Source organism: Benincasa hispida, chromosome 6 (assembly GCF_027475165.1).
Source record: "Benincasa hispida cultivar pf3 chromosome 6, pf3_genome.v1.1, whole genome shotgun sequence".
NCBI lineage: Eukaryota > Viridiplantae > Streptophyta > Magnoliopsida > Cucurbitales > Cucurbitaceae > Benincasa > Benincasa hispida.
The window spans coordinates 9,605,640-9,627,725 of NC_143483.1; the positions used below are offsets into that span (position 1 = coordinate 9,605,640).

A 22,086-nucleotide genomic window follows, 5' to 3' on the forward strand; every position below is an offset into this window, starting at 1 on the left:
GCAGTTTATCAATAATAACAACAACTTGGAATTGTTCATCTAGAAGCATACCTTCAGTAATTATCTCATGGGCTATCTTCTACAGCTCATGGGATTGGGCCTTCATAGATTTTTCATCTGTCATCTAAAACTTGAGATAATGGTTGAGAGCATATTTCTTCGACCTGGCCTCTTTGGTATCGTACTTCTTTTGTAGGGCATCCCAGACCTCCTTCGTTGTCTTCATTGTGCTGTAGTTGTCATACAGATCATCAATCAAACAATTCTAAATAGAGTTATTACATAGTAAATCTTTCTTCTCTCAGTCAACAACTTCTTTTAACTATTGTTCAGTTGGTTCTTCTAAAGTGACGATCGGCTTATCTCTAGTACAAGTGTCGGTAGCTTTCTTGACGGTAAGAAAGAATAGTATCTTTTGCTTCCACCGTTTGAAGTTCGCTCAATGAACCAGAATGGACGGTTGAGGTCAGATGTCATAACGTCGTTAATGCTAATGAGGGCCATTAGTGATGTGGCAGAAGACGTCTTAAAATTTTTGTCAACGGCAAGACCCTCAAATAATGAACAAGATAGAAGCAAACGGTCAAGTCACGACGGTCGAGCAAAGAACGGAACCTGCAAAATAAAAGCTCATTATAGGCTGAGTCGCGGAGCTCACTCTCTTCAAGACGTTTCGTGGCACTGCCCAAATGTGCAAGCAGGTCAGGGGTATTGTCACGTCGTCCCCAGGATAAAACAACCTAAAAAAGAAAAACCGATAAAAAATGCACCATTACCGACCGAAACATACACCCTTTTCTGACTGAATGCTTAGAAAACGGAAAGGAAAGTAAGTAGAGGAGAGCCTGCGATGGAAGAAAGTGTAAGAATTGTGAATTGTGTGTTTTTAAACTGTTGAAGGCCACACCTTTTATAGGCCTTCAGAGTGGAACTACCACATGAGAGAGAAGCGGGCAGCCTCTGAACGTGCGAGGGCGGCTGGAAGATGCGTGCACGAAAGACCATTAGCGGACGGACAGTGGTGGTGCATGTGTGGGACGTCCACCGAACCCACATTAGTCTATCTCCTCACTCCTTCCAAAACATGGGTACCCCTTAGGGCCCAAACCCATAGCTCAAGATTGGAGTACAAAATGGAGGCTTCCTTTTCAAAATTCTCCAATGTGAGATTCTCAAACCAAAGGTTGATTCCCTCTTATTTTGAAAAATAAATTTTCACCCAACAGTATATGATTAAACTGAGATTCCATCTGAATAAGAGGGATCCTAAGAATATGAAAGTATGATTAAAAAATACTTTAAAAAATCGAAAGTCACTACCTATACCAGCAAAGTACTCAATCATATGAACTTTATAGTTGAGTGTGCTCAGCTTGGACCAATTTTACATTGGGTGACCTTTTGTGAATTTTCCTAGGAAGTGTGTGAATGAGAATAAAGCATGCTGAAAGGATCAATGTAGGTTTGTGAGGATAGTCTTCACTCTTAGAAGTAGTTCAAGAAATTCAAGAATGACGTTGTCAGGTTGCAGGGGATGCAAGGAGTACTAAGGCCATCGGGTGTCGAAGCCGAGACCAAGGGGCAGATTTCCATGCCCCACACTATCATTAAAACAAAGACAATTTATTAGTTTTAAAGGAAAAACAACATACATATATGTAAAAAATTCATCATTCAAGGGGACACATGTTCTCTTGATTCTTTCATAGTTTTGCCTTAGATTAAATAAAAACTACATTCAAAACCTAAATACCAAAAAAGTATCGCGTCTATCATCGTTGGTTTTTTAGATTGTAAATTAATAGGGATTTAAGTTAATTCTCAGTCATTAAAGTAAGTTTAGCTCAGCGCTTTTTCTTCCTAGATTTAGAGGTCGAATGTTCGATTATTTTCCGAGAGTTGTAAAAAAGTGGTTGATTCCAAGTCTTGGATTTGGAAGTATCAGTTACAAAAACGGTGCCGTATTCTGTTACACTAGAGCACGAGCTTAAAGCTACAGAATTTGATGATGCGGGGATTCTCTGCCAACAGAAAACTCCCAAAGAAGAAGATGACTTCATTCCAAAATCCATACCTTCTTTAATCACAGTCTCTCACACGCTCCGATCCAAATCCTTCGTGCTTCACACGCTCCTTTCAAAACAAACTTCATTACCATCACCAACCAAACTGATACCAAAGACAAAAAAATGTCGGCTTAATTTTCAGGTTTCAGCTCGGCCCCCTCTCCTCTTCTTCTCTCTGACCTTCAAACAGGTACGCCATCACAGAACTTTCCATTAACTTTTTACCCTTTCTTTTAATTTTCATGTCTTTCATTTCAATTTCTATGTTGTTATCTCTTTCTTTGATTGTTTTGGCAAATGGGTTTGTTTTAGGTTTCCATTTCAAGATCTGGGTCGTGGATTAACTTTGGGAATTTCTTTAAACTTTTTTTTTTTTTATCTTTTTTGTGTGATTGATTTGCTCTTGCTTGTAATTTCCCCCTTTTCTTCATACCTTTTTGCTCAACAATTCTGGGAATCTCTCATTCTTTCCTTTTTTCTTCACTTTTCCCCAATGTTCATATTCTCTCCCTTTAACCAGCTGCGTTGCTCTTACTATAGAGACTTAGTTTTTTAATGATATAAAAGAATTCACAATTGTATATAGTTATCTTAACCTAGAAGCAACACTTTTGGGATAAGCCTGCAAGTGATAAATTATAACTTTGGACCATTAATTATTATTATGATTGTCAGAGACATGATATACCAAGTTGAAACATTTTGTTCGGGGTAAAAGGTTCTGAAAAGAAAAGAGAAAAGGCTGATTTTTATGAATATGAAGTCTAGGGCTTGTTGGTGTTTCAGTTTTCTCTAAACAAGCTGGTGAAAGATTGTTTTTTTCTTTTTTCTTTTGGTATCAAACTCCAGAGGTTATATTTTGCTCCAATTAAGGTTTTCCACATAGAAAGCTGCGTGAAACAATGTACAGTGAGGGTTATACTGCTGAAGTTACAAGCTTGTCACCTAAAGCCACAGAGAATGATGTTTATGATTTTTTCTCCCATTGTGGCGCGGTCGAGCACGTAGAAATCCTCAGGTGAATAAAATATAAATCCCCTGGCTTGATGGTTTGTTACGATTTATAATCATATGTGAACCTATTACCATTAGCTTGTCACACACAAATCAAAAGCTTTGAAACAATTTGTATCAGTATGCTAATGTCTTAGTTTCATCAACTCCAACAAGAGGCGTCTCCGTCACGTCATAGATTTATGCTGAATTATGAGATCTTACCTAGGAACTTACTGAAGCTTCAATAATCAATGAATAAACTTGCAAGATCTGAATTTCTTATTCATTATTGCTGTTGTGGTTAGTAGTAAAAAGAAGAGTGAACTTTTCAGAAATGATAGGAAAGTAAACTGGGCTGATAATGAGTCTACCTCTGAAGTCTACATTAATTTTCTTAGTGCTGCAGTTTTCAATTAGCTGTAAAACCAAGCTACTTGAAAATGTTCTCTTTTGCAATAACAGATCGGGCGATTATGCATGTACTGCTTACGTGACCTTCCGAGATGCTTTTGCTTTGGAAACTGCTATATTGCTTAGTGTAAGTTCTTGAGGATTATTTGATTTTGGTTGACTTGAGATTCCTCTGTGCTCCTTCATTTTGAAATAGCTAGCTTCTCTTCTTTCTTACGTTATCATAGATTTGTGTACAGTACTTCCCTTTTGTTTCTGCTCACTTGCATGTGCATCGATGATGTACGTGATCACACAAATACACTCTTTAGGGTGAGCGGATGAGGAGGAGGTGGCCTTTGTAGAAGGATGATGTGCACTAATCAAGAAATGGTTTGAATCCTAGGCTCGGGATGTTACAATTTCATTTTCGGAGTCTATAAATTTCTTGCTTTTAAAGAAAGTTTTCTACGTTCCTCTTTGTTTCTTTATTTTTCAACATGTTTGATTTTCTCCAACTTACTCAATATGCAATTACTTAAATTTGCTGGAATTAGAGGGAAAATCATTTGAATCACTTTTCATATGTAGTTTCAAGCATTCCCATGAGCCATGACTAATCGATATTTGTTCTTGTAACTCTTATGATTCAGTTCATCTTTTAATGATATCAAATAAATCTTTCTAAGTTTGAGGTGGTCCATCCTTACATCTTAGGGGCTTGGGTTGAACTCTGAATCCACATTTCACCTTTTTAGAAGAAAATTGAACATTATGTGTTCTCTCGAAACAAGTGCCTATGCGTACGGCGTAACCAACAAAATTAGTTATCTTCAAATATCTCTTGTAAGCTTTTGTATTGCAGTTCATTTACTGATTTTGATGTTCCAGGGGGCTGAAATCCTTGATCAATGTGTGTTCATATCGCGGTGGGGAACATACATAGATGAATCAGATACTTGGAACAGCCATTCACATATAACCAACGACAATACAAGCTTAATGGTAAGTGTAAATACATAGGTACTCGTTCTTTAAAGGTATCAACGTGCCGTAACACATCCTGAGCCTACTCGCTACATATTGCTGGGTCAATCTTCTGGCTTGTACACAATATTTTGAATTGATCTCTCTAAGTTTCTCTTTATGAAAATCAGGTGACAGAAATAATGCATTCTGTTCACACACCAGGGGAGGCTGTAACTATGGCTCAACAAGTAGTGAAAACAATGCTATCAAAGGGATATGTTTTAACCAAAGATGCACTTGTAAAGGCTAAAGCTTTTGATGACTCTTGTCAAGTCTCAGCTACAGCAGCAGCAAAAGTTTATGAGCTTAGCAACAGGATTGGACTCACCGAGACAATTCATGCTGGCATGGAAACCGTTAAGTACATCGACGAGAAGTTTCACGTTTCCGATATCACCAGATCCGCTGCAGCAGTAACTGGAACAGCGGCTGTGGTGGCGGTGACAGTGACAGGGAAAGCCGCAATGGCAGCAGGTAATGCTGTAATAAACAGCAGCTACTTTGCGAAGGGTGCGCTTTGGGTTTCGGATATGTTGAGCCGTGCTGCTAAGGCTGCAGCTGAAGTAGGTAATAATAACAGTAAATAAGAGAAAAGAAAACAAAAACTTCCAATCAAACCAACAAAAATAACTTTCATTCTTTAACGCCATCATGAAAAATATAAATATACTCAAAATCAGAATCTTGATGTGCATTTTGGTATGATTATATATAAGTAATTATCACAACTCTCTATAAACTTGTTTGGGTAAATATGGTAGATACAGCGTTGAACATTTGAACGATTTGTTCTCTGTTTTATATCACGTTAAATTGAGAAATAATAGTAGTTAAAACTATGTATATATGTCACACTTAAGCTAATGGATTATGGAGAGTTGAGTTACTTATTGGGGAATGTAGTTCTTTTACCAAAAAAATCATGCTATCACTTATAAGATTAAATCGAAAAATTCATAATATGTTAGTTTGCTTAAGAAAATTGATTATTTGATTTTAAAAGCCTTCATTCATTTGGGGGAAAAAAAAAAAGAAATTTTAATGTTGGAAGTGTCATTTGATGGTTGGTGATAATGTTGGGTCGAGTTAAAGCATATTGCATGTCAGAAGTGCAACCTAGATCAATAGTAATTTATATATATATATATATTAGGTTAGAATTGCAAATCCTCCTACCAAATTTGTATTAAAAAATGTGTAAAGCATGTTACATAGTAAAAATAGATATACTTAATTATGAGTTTATTGTCTGCGAGCATATCGCAACTGACATGACCAGGAGAGGTTGCGATTCAGATATCTCTCAATTCTTATTGTATTAAAGATAAATTATAAGTCTAATTTAAAACTAAACTTATTAACAAAGACTTTAAAGAAAAGTTCAATCGATTTTTCTTGCTGTAGGGCTTAATAACGAGCTTCGATATCTTTTTTGTCCTTCAAATTTAGTCAAGCAATACTTATGTGCATCTTAAGAAGCATCTATCTCTATGCATCGCACAATCATCACTAGGGGTGTTCAACAATCCAACTCGTGCAGTTTGGGTTGGGTTATCAACTAATTTGGGTTGGGTTGGGTTCAAATAAATAAAAATTTTATAGGTTGAGTTGGTTCATGGGTTCACTTAATATAAAATCCAAATCAACTCGAATCAACCTGAATTCATTATTACCTTTAAAAAAAAAAAATTTGTTACTTATAACACAATTATTTATACATATATTGATTTAATTTTATTTAATTTCAATATTTTTTGAATAATTTATTCTTTAACAACTCTTAAAAGTAGTTTCTTTGCACTTTTGAAAGAAACTTTTTACTATATAAATTGAAATTGAGTAGTTAATCTTAATTCAATATATAAAAATAATTAAATTAGATTTTTACATATTTACGTTTTGCTTTTTTTTTTATAACAAAATTTTAAATAAACAATCTGATTAACCCGAACCAGCTCAAATATTTCATGGTGGTTTGGTTCATTTTTTAATAAGGGTTATTTGGGTTGAATAAATTTACAACCCGAATAATTGAATTAGATCTAAAAAGTCTTTTAACCCAACCTATAAACACCCCTAATCATCGCACTCATGAAAAATGAATTTCAATATTTCAAAAAAAGAAGTAATAAGAATTTGCAATATGGTAAATAATGATTGGACAATCTGATGAGATCCATAAATATAGGTGTTGTCAAGATGCACCTAAGCATTTTTTTTTTAACCCATATTCATATGAAGAAAACTTCAGTAAACTTCTAAATGATTGATTAACTAATTTTCCATCTCATAAACTTTCTATTGTTTGCCATTAAGGTTGAAAATGACAATGTCGATCTTTTTTAAAAAAAGAAAAAAAAAAAAAAAAAGAAAAAGCAATGTCAATTAAAACGTCGAGGTCTTATTTTTACTGAAATGTTGATAATAAAATTTTGACATTGATAGATATTTCTAAGAAAATTATAAAAGCAATAAATTATAAATTCTATTTATATTAATGATAAATATTGTACACTTTTTAAATAAGTTAACATGTATATTATTTACATCATATTTATATTAGTGAATTTTTTTTTTTTGTTTCATGGATTTTGTGCAATATAATAGAAATATTGATTCAGATCTCGTGTCAATATTAACCCATACAAAAAAAGTAGCAATACTGAAGAAAATATCAATATGTCGATTTGATACCATGGTTTCAATTATTTGCAGAAAAAAAGAGAAAATTAATCTTCCTTCTTTGCCAACAAGAGTGTAGCTCAACTGGCATAATGTTCATATTATCACTCGTGGTCTGAGGTTTGATTCTTCGACCCCACACTTTGACACTTTAATTACAATACCTTTAAAAAAAAATTCTATGTTTTCTTTTCAGCCCTTTAGATCCCGTGTATTCTTTATGGAAATGAATATTAAATATATTTGATAGTTCTAAAATTTTGCTATATTTTTAACAGTTTTACTTCCCTAAATTAAAATTAATTAATTAAATGTAAGAGAATAATTAATTTAGACATAAATTTAATTTAGTATTAGTTAATATGTTCATATATTTTAGTTAATTATTTAATTACTTAAAATAAAATAAATATTTTAATGATAAATATTTTACACTTTTTAAACAAGTTAACATGTATATTATTTATATTTGTACATTAATGATATTTTGTTATGTTTCATGGATTTTGTGCAATATAATGGGAATGTTTATTCAAATCTCATGTAAATATTGAACCCATAAAAAAAAGTAGTAATATTGATGAAAATATCGATATGTCGATTTAATACCATGGTTGCAATTATTTTGTAGAAAAAATAAAAGGAGAAAAATAATTTTTTTCTACAATTTCTTTTCGGATCCATGTATTGTTTCATGGAAATGAATATTAAATATTTGAGGTTTGAACTTTAGAAAATGTATGCGGTAATTAATGTTTTTGTTTGGAGGTACAAGATAATTTATATTTGGAAATTAAATTTATGTGTTTGTTTTATCGATTTTGTATACATAAAACTAAAATTAAATAATTACTTAATTAAATTAAATTAAGAGAATAATCTTTTAAATAATTGATTAATTAAATGTAAGAGAATAATTTTTTTTGAGGAAAAAATATAAAAGAATAACTAATTTAGTCATAAATTTAATCTAGTATTAGTTAATATGTTGATATATTAATTAATTATTTAATTACCTAAAATTGCACAAACTACCCCTGAGGTTTGTTACTATCACACCTCTTACCTTTTAATTTGATCGATAAACCCCCTCTAGTTTACTAAGAGTTGCAATCAAACTCTTTAGTTGATCAATGTTAAACTAGGGAAGGTAAAACTTGTCCATTCACAAATATTCAAAAGAAAAAAAAAAAAAAAGGTTTATGTTAAAAATTAGAAGAGTTCGATGACAATCTTGGACTGTTTAAGGACGACAGTAGCATCGACCATTTGGAGAAGTTTTAGGTTTTTGTTGGGTTTGGCTGGAAAAATCATTAAAAATGGATAAAAATTAGGAAGATCGAGAATTCAGGGCACACACGGCTGAGATAAAGAGGCGAAACTACAAAAATAAAAAACGGACGAAAAAATGGAAAGAGGAGTGAGAAAGAGTCCAGAATCTCAAATAATTTAATTTTTAAATATTCTTTGAAAACAAAATGGGGTTTTAAAAATGGTTTTCTTGACATTGGTCGCCAAACCTCACAATTGAACAACACCGCATGACCTTCATCATCATCTCCCCAGGAAAAACGGAATCAAAAGAGATGGAAAGAAGAAGATGGATGGAGAGAAAGAGATTGGTACAATCAAGTTCAGAAAGGGGAAGGGCCACGAAATGACGGTCAACAGAGCCGCGTCGGTGAATACTGGAAGGCGGCACTAAGTTGTTGCGGTTGTTGATTATCGAGAAAGAAGAGGAAACGGGGAGGAGAAGCCTACTGACATCGAAAGATAGTTGAACAAAAGACGGTCGAACGATAGCGCGAATCAACGGAAGCTGGCTGGCGACTGGTTGATGCTAGTTGTGGCATGGCCAGTGTAAGAGAGATGATGAGCAAGAGAGAGGGCATGAGTGGCATGCATTGTGGCTTCATCTAGCTTCGTTGTCGGTGCTTAGAGATCTTTTGCTGCTTCTTTTCAAGTAATTTTCTTTTTGTTTTTCCTTGTATAGATATGTAAATTGACAACTTTGTCCTTCCTTAATTTAATTTCAAGTTATCAATTAACATAAGGGTTTGATTGCAACTGTTAATAAATTATAGGAGGTTGATTGATCAAATTAAAAGTTAAGGGGTGTGATTGTAACAAACTTTATAGTTCAGGGTTGGTTTGTGCAACTTTTTTTTAAATAAATAATTAATTAAATGTAAGAGTAATTTTTTTCGAGGAAAAAATATAAAAGAATAATTAATTTAGTCATAAATTTAATTTAAAATTAGTTAATAGGTTGATATACTAATTAATTATTTAATTACTTAAAATAAAAATAAATTAGTATTTTGATGTTAAAGATAGCATAAAATTTTAATGATAGATATATTAGTGGAAATTTTCTAAATCGAAATAATATATTCATATTTAATATTTAATTAAAATTAATAGAAATGATTAATTTATATTAATTTATTAAATTAAGTTTTTATTGTTCTCATTTTTCATGTATAAAAATTCTGTATGTATGGACACGGCGGATCCAAAATCTTATGTTTGGTAGGCAACAACTTTATATAAAATTAAAATTTTAGTCCATGAACTTTTAAATTTATGTCATATATAGTTCTTGAATATTAAAAATATAAATATACTAGGTCACTAACATCTTGACTTGTGTGTCTAATACATAGTACTAAAATTTTTTAAAAAAAAAGAAAAATGTAACTATTTAGTTACAAAATTAAAAATTTATTGTTCAATTAGAAACAAAATTACTTTTTTTTTCTAATAGAACGGTTCATTTTTAAGCATTTTTAATATTTTGTGAGATTTATTATATAACGCCTCAAGCACAAGATTTGACACCTGATGGTCTTAGCATTCCTTTGCGACCGGTGTATGTTCTCACTCACATGCTTCCGAACACGCATCCTAAGAAAATTTCAAGAGGTTACTCAACAAAGAATTGCTCAAAGCTAATCACAGCCACCGAAAAGAAAGATGCATCTAATTGGTATAGGTAGTAACTTTCAATTATTTTAATTCTTTCTTAACTATACTTTCATGTTCTCAAGATCTCTCTCATTCATATGTGCAGTTCATTCATGTCCCCTTCCTAAACTTGGGACGTTACTGAAGGAATGGAATTCCATAGCCGAAGCGTATGAATGCATGTGCCAATGTAATTCAAATTGAAAAGCTTGAAAAAATAAAGAAATTATAGAAGAACAAGATAAATATTTATAAATTTAAGCATGCTTCTAGGGAGAAAAGGATGAGAAGAACTAACCCTTGAAGACTTTTCTTTTCATAATCCCTTTCCTCGAAACTGAACAGCACGAACGCAAATCTCCCTCAAACTGGAAAACGCCTCTCACGAACAGAGGACGCCACCATTTGATTTTCTCGCTATTCTTCAGACAAAGAATCAAGAATGTGTGGACTCCTTAATTTGGTAGGGAGAAGTGATTTTTGCGTGAGAAAAATTTTTGATGAAGAAGATGAAGAATGTAGAGAAAACTTTTTTTCTCTTTTGGGTGATCTATGTGTTGGATTGAAGTTTCTCAAAATGAATCTACTCCCTCCCTTTTCATTTGAGATTGAGTTGATTAGAGAGAGATTTTAATATGTAATTAAATAAATATTAATTAATTAATTCACAAGAACTCCCGATGGGAGTTATTATTTGGAATTTAAATAAATTATATATTAAATCAAATTTAATATATAATTAAATAAATATAATTAATTAATTATCATATATTTAATTTAATTTAAATCACATTCAAATAATAACCTATAGTTTTAATCTGAATCTCATTCATATTAATTTTAACCTATAGTTTATATGAATCTTATTTATATAATAAATATTTGAATTTTATTCAAATATTTATCTCTCACATATTTTAAAACATAATATTGAATCTTATTCAAAATTAACTTTATGTTAATAATTTCTTTATATACATTATATTAATTGTATCTTATATAATTAATTCGCTTATTTAATTTGAATAATTCAAATTAATCCAAAATAAATTGATTTTTATTTTACTCCTAGTGAGATAGCAAAGAGACCTTATGAACATATAGGTCCAATGATACGATATTAATTAATTAAACTCTTTAATTAAATTAATCAACATTCATTAACTGCAAGTCACTCCACTAAAGACCCACGACTGCACTTTTCGCACTGTAGATATATTTCTGTGTCCAAGGATATAACTAATCAACAGTAAGTCAACCCTTCAAGAATCGCTCGTAACTACAGTTGAGTTAAATTACTGTTTTACCCTTGTAGTTATATCTAACTTCTTAAGTACCACTGATACTTCTAATGAACAAACAATTTATAGTGCAACTATAAACTAATCCCTCTCAAGTTAGTGAGAGGGTGAGGTCTCAATATTCAAGACCTGAATGAGCCTTTTCAATTCACCTACTTACCCTAAAGACGAGAATGAGTGAATTTCATCTTGTGTAACTATGTTCCCAACTCTCGGACAAATCCCCAAAATATAGGTTTATTGAGTCGACGAATCTAGTCACTCTCACCTATATAGATCAAAGGATCGCCCTTATGAACAGGAGTTCATAACTCACTCAGGAGTAAGGTCGATTCACCTATGGTTATCCTATGAAATGTTAATCTCTTCGATTAATGGCGTTATAAAGAGAGACTAATCATTTTGTGGTCCGATCTTATACAAACTCTTTGCATGAGATACACCTACTCACATGTCTCCACGTGGACGATTAGGATCAGATCATTTATAACACTTTACAACTTTGTAACAATTACAAAGTGAGTCGTATCCATAGTGTCACTAGGATAAGGCACCCAACCTTATCCATTTAGGTTATTACTTAAACACGATCCACATGTATGTCAACTACATACATGTTTAAGTTACATAAAATAACCTTGAATCTCAGTTTATTGGATTGAGTTAATGTAATGTAAATATCAAATAAAATAACACCTTATTTTATTAAATAAATAATTCATATAAAAAATTTAGATACTACGAGAACCATGAGATTTAGGGCATCAACCCCAATAGTTACATATGAGATATTAAATTGAAAGTTTATATTTCTATTAGACATTTTTAATTGAGTTACGACAGTTTAAATTGAAAGTTTAGATATTTATTAGTCATAATTTTAAAAAATAAAAATTGTAATTGTAATTTAACTTAAATGTAATTTCAAATACATTGAATGAGACTTAGATATTTATCAAAATTGTAAAATAGAAACTAAGTTTTTTCATAGAATAAATTTTCGTAAAATACTTTACTAAGGCTCCGTTAGGTAACCATTTGGTTTTTTATTTTTGAAAATTATAACTATGTCCTCTCAATTTCGTTCATTGGTTTGCATCAACAACAACTTCCACGTAGACTCAAACTCTAGACGCAATGCTCCTTTCTTTGATCCTCCACCCAATTACTAAGATAAGTACCATTATTTTTTTTTTAAAATGAGATATTTCATTAAGCCTCAAGGGCAATAATTTGAGTTTTCATCTTTTGTAGTAAAGAGTACTAGTTCAAAAAGAAAAATTATTACCTTCAACGCCAGATAATCTAAGTCTTATAGCTCTCTTAGTAGTTTTATGAGCAATATTGGGGAAAAATAAGTCTATATGCGTTAATGGTCATGCAATTATCATGTGTTGGTCTGATGAGTATGGTTATGCGTTAACTGTGTATGCGATGATCATGCACTCCTACCACAAGTTTTCTTACTCTTTCGCCAAGTATAACGAGATCACAAGTTTCTCGAAATGATCTGAGGTCGAACATGGGGACTTGCAACTAAAAGAGGAATGTAAAGTGATGTGTTTGAGGCGGAGAATAAAAAAAAAAAGAAGTTGATTAACTATGCACTACTCATACTCCTAGCTAAACAGACGATGAGTAACTGAGTCTACTATAAGAATCATTAGAGACGCAGCAGCTATTAACGTGTAATAAGGTGCATGGAGAAGCAGGATTGGGGAGAAGAAATCGCCAAGTCCCTAAGTTTGATCGCAAGAGTAATTCCAGCTTGCCATACTCGTACATCGCACATCTCTCAGTGGTCAACTATATGTGTCATATCTCTATGACGCATTATTGCTGTTGCATTGAGCATAAGGTTATTTCTATTTCTAGGAACAGTTCTTACTTTGCTTAGTGAGTTCCACAACTACTTACCCTCTCGAGCAGTTAGTTATAACTACTTGTTTCTATTAGCGCGATCATAGACAAGCATTGTGATAGTCTCGCACTAAACAAACAGGATTGAATCGCTACGCTCGCACATTGCACACGTTTCAGTGACAGCTACATGTGTCATATCTCTATGATGCATGATTGAATGTGTGATGATTCTTGTGATCCATACTTAGCTCATGTTGATGAAGAAAAAACGATAAAATAGAAGAAGATAATGGAAATGATGTTGAAGGAATTAGAGAGATGCATGAAGAAACTCTTATAAAAGAGAACCAGTGAGCGGAAGCAAGATCTTTCCAAGCCCATTGTGAAAGAATTAAAGGTATTCACAAACATACAGAATAGTTATGCAACTTATACAAAATTACAACATGCTAAAGTAATCAAATACAGAAGGAATGAGAGCCATACCTTTGAAGAACTTTTCTTCTGTAAATCTCTCGCTCTCGTGAACAATTGAACAGCAATCTCTTGTTGTTGCTACAATCGTTTAACCAATCTTTTGTTGTCGTTCAGATCATGAACAGTCCTCTCCTTGAACAAGCACCCTTCGACACTACCACTTAGAAATCTTGGTACTCTCGGAGTGAGAATCTAGGAGGTGTGGACTCTATGTGAATTTGGTAGAGGGAAGGAGGAAGAAAATGACCGAACTACACAATCAAGTAAGTGGGAGAATGGATCTATCTATCGCATAGACTAAGAGTACTTGATCGTTTAGTAAATCTCGCTCTCGTGAGAATCGTCTGGTCGATCATTTAGTCTCTCGCTAGATCGTTTACACGATCGTTTAGTAAATCGCTAGACCATTTACACGATCATTAATCTCTCGCTAGAAAGCTATCATGTAGTCTCTCGTGAGTAAACAATTAATAATGCTACTAACAAAGCGATCTATCTGTAAAATAAAAACTTTTTTCATTTTATCCTTTAGTTATTAAAAACTGAAAATAACCTCCCACTTTCACGCTCGAGATTACATCTTATTCCTCAAGTTCCTACTATTCCTCTAATGAACAACAAACTCTCTCAGCCCAGTGAGAGGGTGAGGCCCCTTGTTCAAGACCTGGATTCAATACTTGAGAGAACAACCTTTCTCCTATCCCTAAATCGGGTAGACGTGAACTCCGTCCTGCACCCTATGTCCCCAGCTATTTATTAGGTCTTATCCCTGAAATGGGAGTCTTATTGAGCCGACGCTGTTGAGCCAACCCTCACTTATGCAAATCTAAGGGTAATCCTAAATAAACAGGAGTTCATAGTTAACTCAGGATTAAGATCGAGTTACCTAGGTCATCTAGGTGAAATAGTCAGTCTTATACAATAAACATCGTTATAAAGTAAGAGTGGCTTATTTCTTGGTCCAATCTTATACAAACTCATTGCATAGGACGCCTCTACTCCTCATGTCATAACATGTACGAATAAAGATCACATCGTATGTAACACTTTACAACTCTTTGTAATAACTACAGAGTAGGCCGCATCCAATGGTGTTATCAGAATAAGGTACCAAACTTATTCATGTATCATAGATCATTTTGACTATTTACTCAAACCTGATTCACTCTTATGTCTCCACATAAAGTTCAAGTACTCATGCAATAGTCATGAGTCTTAGTTTATTGGATTTAGACTTTCATGTGGACATAATATAACTATAGTGAGGGGAGTGCAACTATGGGTTTTAGTGAGTGACCCATTAGTAAACGAATGGGGATTAATTTGGTCTAATGAGTTTAGCCAATTGATCTCGGATCGTTGGAGCTTATGATCTGTAGGTCCGCAAGGTCCCCCTACTAGCTCGTAACGAACTAGCTCTAGAATAGCGTGATAAGTTAATTTGAAACGTTCAAATTAGAATTAAGGGAATTAGTAATTATATGAGATATAATTACGTGTTTAATTTGAGAATTAAACGGAATAGGATAATTTATATTTAAATCTGATTTAAATATATAAAGATGGATGTGTGTAAAAATTAATTTAATATTTGATATTAAATTAATTAAGTTTTATTTAAAAATTAATTTATGAAATTAATTATCTTTTTCAGTTTTTAAAATCAAAATGATTTTTAAGAAATCAAGTTTTGATTTTGTAATAAAATTGAAAAATTGAAAAACAAAACACAAATGGAAAAACCATGTTTTCCATTATCCATCTTCTACTTGCTCACACAAAATCCATCTCTATTGCCTTGTGTTACTCCAAGCATGAGCTGCAACTCATGCAACTCTCTCCCTTGCATGTTGATCTGCAATATATTGAAGAGTTTGGAGTAAATTAAGAGAGAATTTTAGAGAAAATTCATGCTGAAGAAAGAGTTCTTCAACTAGATTGCTACTGTAAGCAATTCTCCTTCATCCCTTGATTCAAGTTTGTTTTGAGTCCTACAACTCAATCTAGAGCACCAAGAGAATAGTGGGGAAGATCTTGAGGTGGTCTGCAACAAGATTTGTTGCAGCTGGAAAACAAGCTTTGAAGAAGTTCTACAAGAGGTATGTCATGAAACTCACTTGTTTTCTGCAAGAGCATGCTTTATATTTTGCCAAAATTAATGAATCAGAGTGCTTAAATGATCCTTGTTGCTTCCGATGTTGCTGATACATTCCTACATGTATCTCATACATCAAATCAATTTAATTATATCATATATAATCAAATTCCCTCTTATTAATTTGAACACTTCAAACTAACCCAAAAACTTATTCTCAACTTGAATCCATTGAGCTACCAAGGGGACCTTATAGACTTGTAGCTTGAAGCTTCAATGGTACGTGAATAACCGACTAAACTCTTTAATCACAAAATCCACCATCCGTTAACTATCGGGCACTCCACTAAAGATCGACAGCTGCACTCTTCTCACTACAATTATAATTTTGTGTCCATTGGATATAACCAATCAATAGTACGATAACCCTTCACAAATCGCTCGTAAATACAGTTGTGCCAATTTACCGTTTTATCCCTGTAGTTACATCTAACTCCTTAAGTACTACTGATTCCTCTAATGAACAATACATCATAGTCCTACTATGAGTGAACACCTCTCGGGTCATGAGAAAGTGTGTGGCGCCACATCGTTCAAGCCCTAGAATCATCCTTTAAGTGAGCAATCTATCTATTTACCCCTGCTTTGGAGAATGAGTGAATTTCATCTTGTGTAGCTGAGTTCTCAACTCCCCAATCAAACGAATCCCCAAAGTGGTAGGTTTGAGTCGACAATCTGGCCACTCGCACCCATACAAATCAAAGGACCACCCTTATAAGCAGAAGTTCCCAACTCACTAAGAAGATATCCTTGGGATATCTGACCTTAATCCTGAGTAGGCAGGGTAGATTTGAGTCGGTAATATGATTGCTTGTCAGAAGATCTGCTGTGCAGTTCAGATATCCCAAGGTATGCGATCATATTCGTTTCTTTCTGAAGGATCAACATACTCCACCCACTTTTTGTGATCATACTTCTATCATAGTTATCATTTTGTAGTTGCGGCAGTGCATGCGACTAACTTTTCTTCAGTGAGATTGACGCATGCAATTGACTCCTGCGATAATTACAAAATAAACACTTTGACGCAGAATAACGCATGATATGAGGTCAGCTGGGATTTTTAGTGTAAATCAACGCAAGTAACATAAATTCTTAGTATTATCGTTGCACATTCTGCTCATCTATCCTCATTATTCTAAGTAAAAGGTTGCGATAGCTTGTATTTCTACAAGCTATCAAGCAACAACATTCAAATGCCTTCTAGTATGAACAAATGATATAGCATTAAAGTCTGAAATAAGTGCAAGAATCTCTACTATTAAACATTCAACTTGGCAGTGAGAGGATGATCTGCCATTTATCAAGTTAATTGTCTCTAAGCAGTTGGATTCAATGATAATGTTCAAGAAACCCCTAATTCTTGCCAAACAAACACCTTTTAATATCGCTTTCATTTCAGACAAAGGGGGCTCTAAAGCAAAAGTTAAACAATCAAGCGCCAAGCCTGTCAATAATCCAATTGGGTTCCTACATACCACTCCCACACCCAGAATTGAGGGATTCTTCCCCCAAGCAACATCGACATTAAGTTTCATTACATCAATTGGAGGACATAACCAATGTGTACAGCAGGAAGAGAGAATATTTGTTGGAGTTTTAGGGCATTTATCTGAAAAATTCTTGCACTTGGAAAACTCATAAGTGTAATTTTGAATCCATGAAGCCTAAATTTATATGTCAGCAACAAGAGAATCATGTACCACCTTATTACAATCCGATCAGATGCTCCAACAAATCACGACAATTAGTTCAAGTTCACCGTGAGAGCTAGAATTATCGCGTTGAATCTATCCATCTGAGAAGTTGAGATTGAAGTCATCGTAGATAATTGGACAATCAGAGAATCGATACTAGATATTAACAGCTTTTTGGCATCCAAACAGAACATGATCAATAGAAAGTCAGCCACCGGTAAGGACGAAGCTAATAGGTTAAAATAGATTGGTTTGAAGAAAGTTAGTCTGGCAAGCCAAAGGGTCCGAGAAAAAAATAGACTAGATTGCCATCACCCACCCTGTAACGCAATCCTTTGGACAAGAGATTTCTCCCCCAAACAAAACTTTTCTAGATAAAACAAGAATTAGGACCCACATTACCCTCCAATATTAAGCAATCTTCAAAATAAATGCTCGAGTACTACAGAAACCAGAGTATTTTGATTATCAAAATCCTCCACATTTGTTTAGCAATTAAGACCTGATTGAATCCTTGGTAAATGCATCTTCTTCCAATTAATCCAATAAATCTTCTTCTTCTTACTCTCTGAGCCCCACCCAAACCTTGAAATGATTTGTTAATGTCCTCATGAAATTGCTTCTAAATAAACTCATGGTATATGTTGGAAGTGATTGACCAACACTCTTGATTAAAATTTCTTTCCCAACTTCAGAAAAAAAAAAATTAAAAAAAAAATGATCTCTTCCATCTTTGGGCAGCTTTCAAGACCCATTTTTTGATAAAATTGAAATCAGTTGATTTGTTCCTTGAAAGTGAAAATCGAAGGCCCAAATATTGGCCTAAATTATCAACGTATGAAATGCCTAACAACCCATGCTTAAGAACCCTGCATGATCTTGGTTAACATTAGTAGAAAAAATCATAGAGGATTTATCAAAATTAATACTTTCACCTGATGCCAATTCGTAAAGAATGAAGATATTCTTAAGGTTAATCATCTCCTTTTCAGAAGCTTTGCAAATGAGAAAACTATTGTCAGCAAACAATAAATGAGAAATAGTAGGACTAGAATTATTAAACAGACTTGATAAACTGTTAGTTAATATAGCATTTTGAATTGAGGAAGAAAGACCTTTAGTAACAAAAAAGAAATAAGTAAGGTGAAAAGGGATCTCTTTGATGGAGGCCTCTAGATGGAATAATATTCCCTTTAGTTTCATCATTTAGTAAAACAAAAAAACAAAACTTGCAAAAGATATATAATCATTTATTAAAGACACCCAAGAGAGGTCAAATTCCTATTTGATTAAACTATAAAGGAATTCTCACTCAACTCGGTCATGAAATTTATTAAGATCGAGTTTAGTAGTAGCTAGTCCTCTTTACATATTTTGCGGTTTTTAAGAAAGTGTAGACATTCATGATCAAGTATGATATTATCATGAATAGCACGCCCAAGAATGCATGCAATCGGACACACAAAAATCAAATGCTCCAAAAGAGGCTTAAGTCTGTTAGCGATAGCTTTAGTAATAATTCTATATGAAATATTACATAAATTTATAAGTCCATGATCACCAACAGAGCAAGTACCGTTATTTGACTTTAGAAAACATGTGTTAATATATATACGTTCCAAATATTAACTACATACTTTTTTATATTTGATGAAATATATATATTCATATATAGGGGTGGATCTATGAAGGAGCTAGGGCCAGAAGCGTGTCTCTCATTTCGTAACATTTTTTACGTACGTAATTATACAACGTTGTTTCTTATTTTATATATGTAAAACGTTTGGAGGTAAAAAAAAATATACTTCTAACCCTGAACTCTTCGTAGATTCACCCTATATATATATATATATAAGATTTTAAAAAAACTAATATTAGATGAATCTTAGAAGTAAAATCCTACAAAAGAAACAAACATATTAAATATATATAGAACGAAATAAAAGTATCGGAGTATGGACACTACCCGTGACTTTGCATTGATTTGACGGGGAACCTATTTCATTGCCTTGTGGTTTTCATAGCCGGAATTGGAGGCGCATATAGAGTATAGTAGTAGTATGTAGTAGTATGGCTAAATTATTAATTTTGGTTCTAAATTTTGTTTGTATCTATTCAATCTTTACATTTTTTTCAAATATATAATTGATTGCATTTTGTTTCTAGCTTCTAGATTTTAAAAATTAAAGTCTATAAAAAAATTCCTAAATTTCTTGTTTTATTTTCTATTCTTTTATCGACGTCTTCAAATACCAAGTCAAATTTTGAAAACTAAAAAAATTTAGTTTTAAAAAATTTGTATTTTTAATTAGAAGTTGGCTAAAAATTCAACTCTTCTACTTGAGAAAAATGCAAATCATGATAAGAAATTGAGATAAAATATGTTTAATTTTTTATAAACCACAATAGTTACAAAACATGCCTATATTATTCAGCTTCTCATTCTCATTTCGAATATGTTTCATCCATCTATATCTCTTGCTAATTTTATAATATTTTTTAAAAAGTATTTAGTTTCTTCTATCCAAACGTTAGAGTTGCATAATTACTAATTGAAATTTCTTAAAAGTCGGAGATAAAATAGATATAATCATCAAAATTTAAGGAAGAAATATATAGTTTGATTGTATTAAGTACCAACTAGGGAAAAGAAGGGGTTTTGTCCCACAATGAAAAATTAAGTATCGCTAAAAGAGTATAAATACAAAAGAATGTAAAGAAAATTCTAAATTATGGTTGGGGTGGAAGTAGGATTTTTCCTTACATGATCGCATTGTCGGCCATTTGGGTGGACAAATGGATGGACAAGTAATTATGTGAAAAAACAACTAATTTTCATATAAAATATATTACACTTCCATTTAAATTTTACTATTGTTTAAAATTATTTTTAAAAATTAATTTCAGATCCATTATTTTTAGATCTAATATTACTGTGAGCTAGTCTTTTTTGTCTATTTCTTTTTCCTCTTCTTTATATAGGGGAGAGTTTTCTAGATCTTATTCCTGTGATTTCAAACTTCCTACTTTCTTTCTATATATTGTTTCTGAGCAAATTTCAGTCGATTCCATTCATTTTTTCAATAAGTGCACGCTTGAATTTAGACGTCGTGTAAACCTTAGAAAGTAATTGATAATCGAGATTTAGCATCAAAGTTGCATTGAATTTTGCTTTCAAAGCTGTGGATCTTCCTCGATCTATACTTTCTATATATGTATATATGTTTTAACCCTAAAAATACTTGGATTATTTGTGAGGGAGGAAATGCAAAGCCGTGCATCGAAAAGAAAAAAAAGTAGATGATTTGAAAGAGGAGATAAGCAAGGTGAAGACAAAGCAGAATAATTTGTAATACCCTGGTGTCTTATAGTCCCAACTTTCCTTCTATATAAGTGGCAGTACTTGAAAAAATTTTAAGATGATTCCAACCAAATATACCAAAAACATTGTGGAACTCCATATGCTCTTATTTGAATCCTTACATTTTATTCCAAAATAATTTAGTGTATAGTCTATTATGAAAGTCTATTTCTATGCCAATTGTTCTAGATATAGTTTACTATTATTTTAGTTTAAGATGATATGACATTAAAGTACATGGTCCCTAGTCAAATTCATGAACTAAAATGAAGTATCATATGAATCAAATCTTTTGGCGCTAGGATCTCGTCTACGTTGGACTTTGTTGCAGATGTTCGGTAACTTTGACTTTCGCCCTTTTTTGTGGTCTGATCTCAATATTGTCCGAGTTAACTTGCGTAAGAAATCCTTGCACGAATCTGGTGAACCTATTGCATTTTGATGCTTAAGTGAGTACTAAGAGTAACTAATTCAACTAAACATTAAAAGAAGAAAAGTCATAGCTCTCATAAGGTGATTACTTAAGGCTATTTATAAGCCATTCCTCTGACACATACTCATGGTTGCATGTAACGACATGGGTGTTAGTGACGTTTTTGGCTCTCGAAGTTGCAGAGTGCCAATTCGGCCTTGGCTCATTATTTTTCGATTGGTAATATATTTACTAGCTCAATGGCCAATCCAAACCCTGAGGCACTGACATTCTCCTTTTGGTACACATTCTTCTATGCCCTTTTTCGATACCTTTTGGGCTTCGGCCCACCCGTGGGCTTTGGATCTTACCTTAAGCAACCCTCAACATTTGTAACTTAACAACATGAATAATAAATCTCAATGGATCCTCATTATCTTTGACCAAAAATTATTAAAAATCTTAAACCATTGATTACGTTGATGAATTGTGGTAAATTTAAGGGGTAGTTGTAAAATGGACAAAACAAGTTATAAATATTATGTTCATAGCCTAGACCTTTTGGTTTTGCAAAAATAACAAAAAAAAATCTCATACCACTATTTTAAATGGTAAATATAAAAAGTGTTTGGATACATTTGATACACACTTGATACACTTGATACCGCTTGATACACTTCATACATTATT

The 22,086-nt window shown here is 32.8% G+C and overlaps 1 protein-coding gene across 3 annotated transcripts; it reads left to right on the plus strand.

The window, feature by feature from the left end:
* The first annotated feature begins 1,894 nt into the window (after nt 1-1,894).
* LOC120080202 (RNA-binding (RRM/RBD/RNP motifs) family protein) lies at nt 1,895-5,367 on the plus strand. 3 transcript variants are annotated; one of them, XM_039034776.2, is made up of 5 exons: nt 1,895-2,256; nt 2,916-3,084; nt 3,525-3,600; nt 4,344-4,457; nt 4,610-5,367. In XM_039034776.2, exons 2-5 carry the CDS (start codon nt 2,969-2,971, stop codon nt 5,066-5,068), a joined length of 765 nt encoding a protein of 254 aa, XP_038890704.1. In that variant the 5' UTR covers nt 1,895-2,256; nt 2,916-2,968; the 3' UTR covers nt 5,069-5,367. The 3 variants fall into 3 exon arrangements, with proteins under 3 accessions (XP_038890704.1, XP_038890706.1, XP_038890705.1); XM_039034778.2 differs by having other exon boundaries at nt 1,977-2,256; nt 2,940-3,084; XM_039034777.2 differs by lacking the exon at nt 1,895-2,256 and having other exon boundaries at nt 2,823-3,084.
* The last annotated feature ends 16,719 nt before the right edge of the window (nt 5,368-22,086 follow it).

What these genes read in the sequence shown, in the direction of transcription:
- LOC120080202 (XM_039034776.2), top strand. Translation starts at nt 2,969, where the DNA reads ATGTACAGTGAGGGTTATACTGCTGAAGTTACAAGCTTGTCACCTAAA. An exon ending in GAGCACGTAGAAATCCTCAG is followed by an intron (nt 3,085 to 3,524) that starts GTGAATAAAATA and finishes TTGCAATAACAG; the next exon opens with ATCGGGCGATTATGCATGTA. An exon ending in ACGACAATACAAGCTTAATG is followed by an intron (nt 4,458 to 4,609) that starts GTAAGTGTAAAT and finishes TATGAAAATCAG; the next exon opens with GTGACAGAAATAATGCATTC.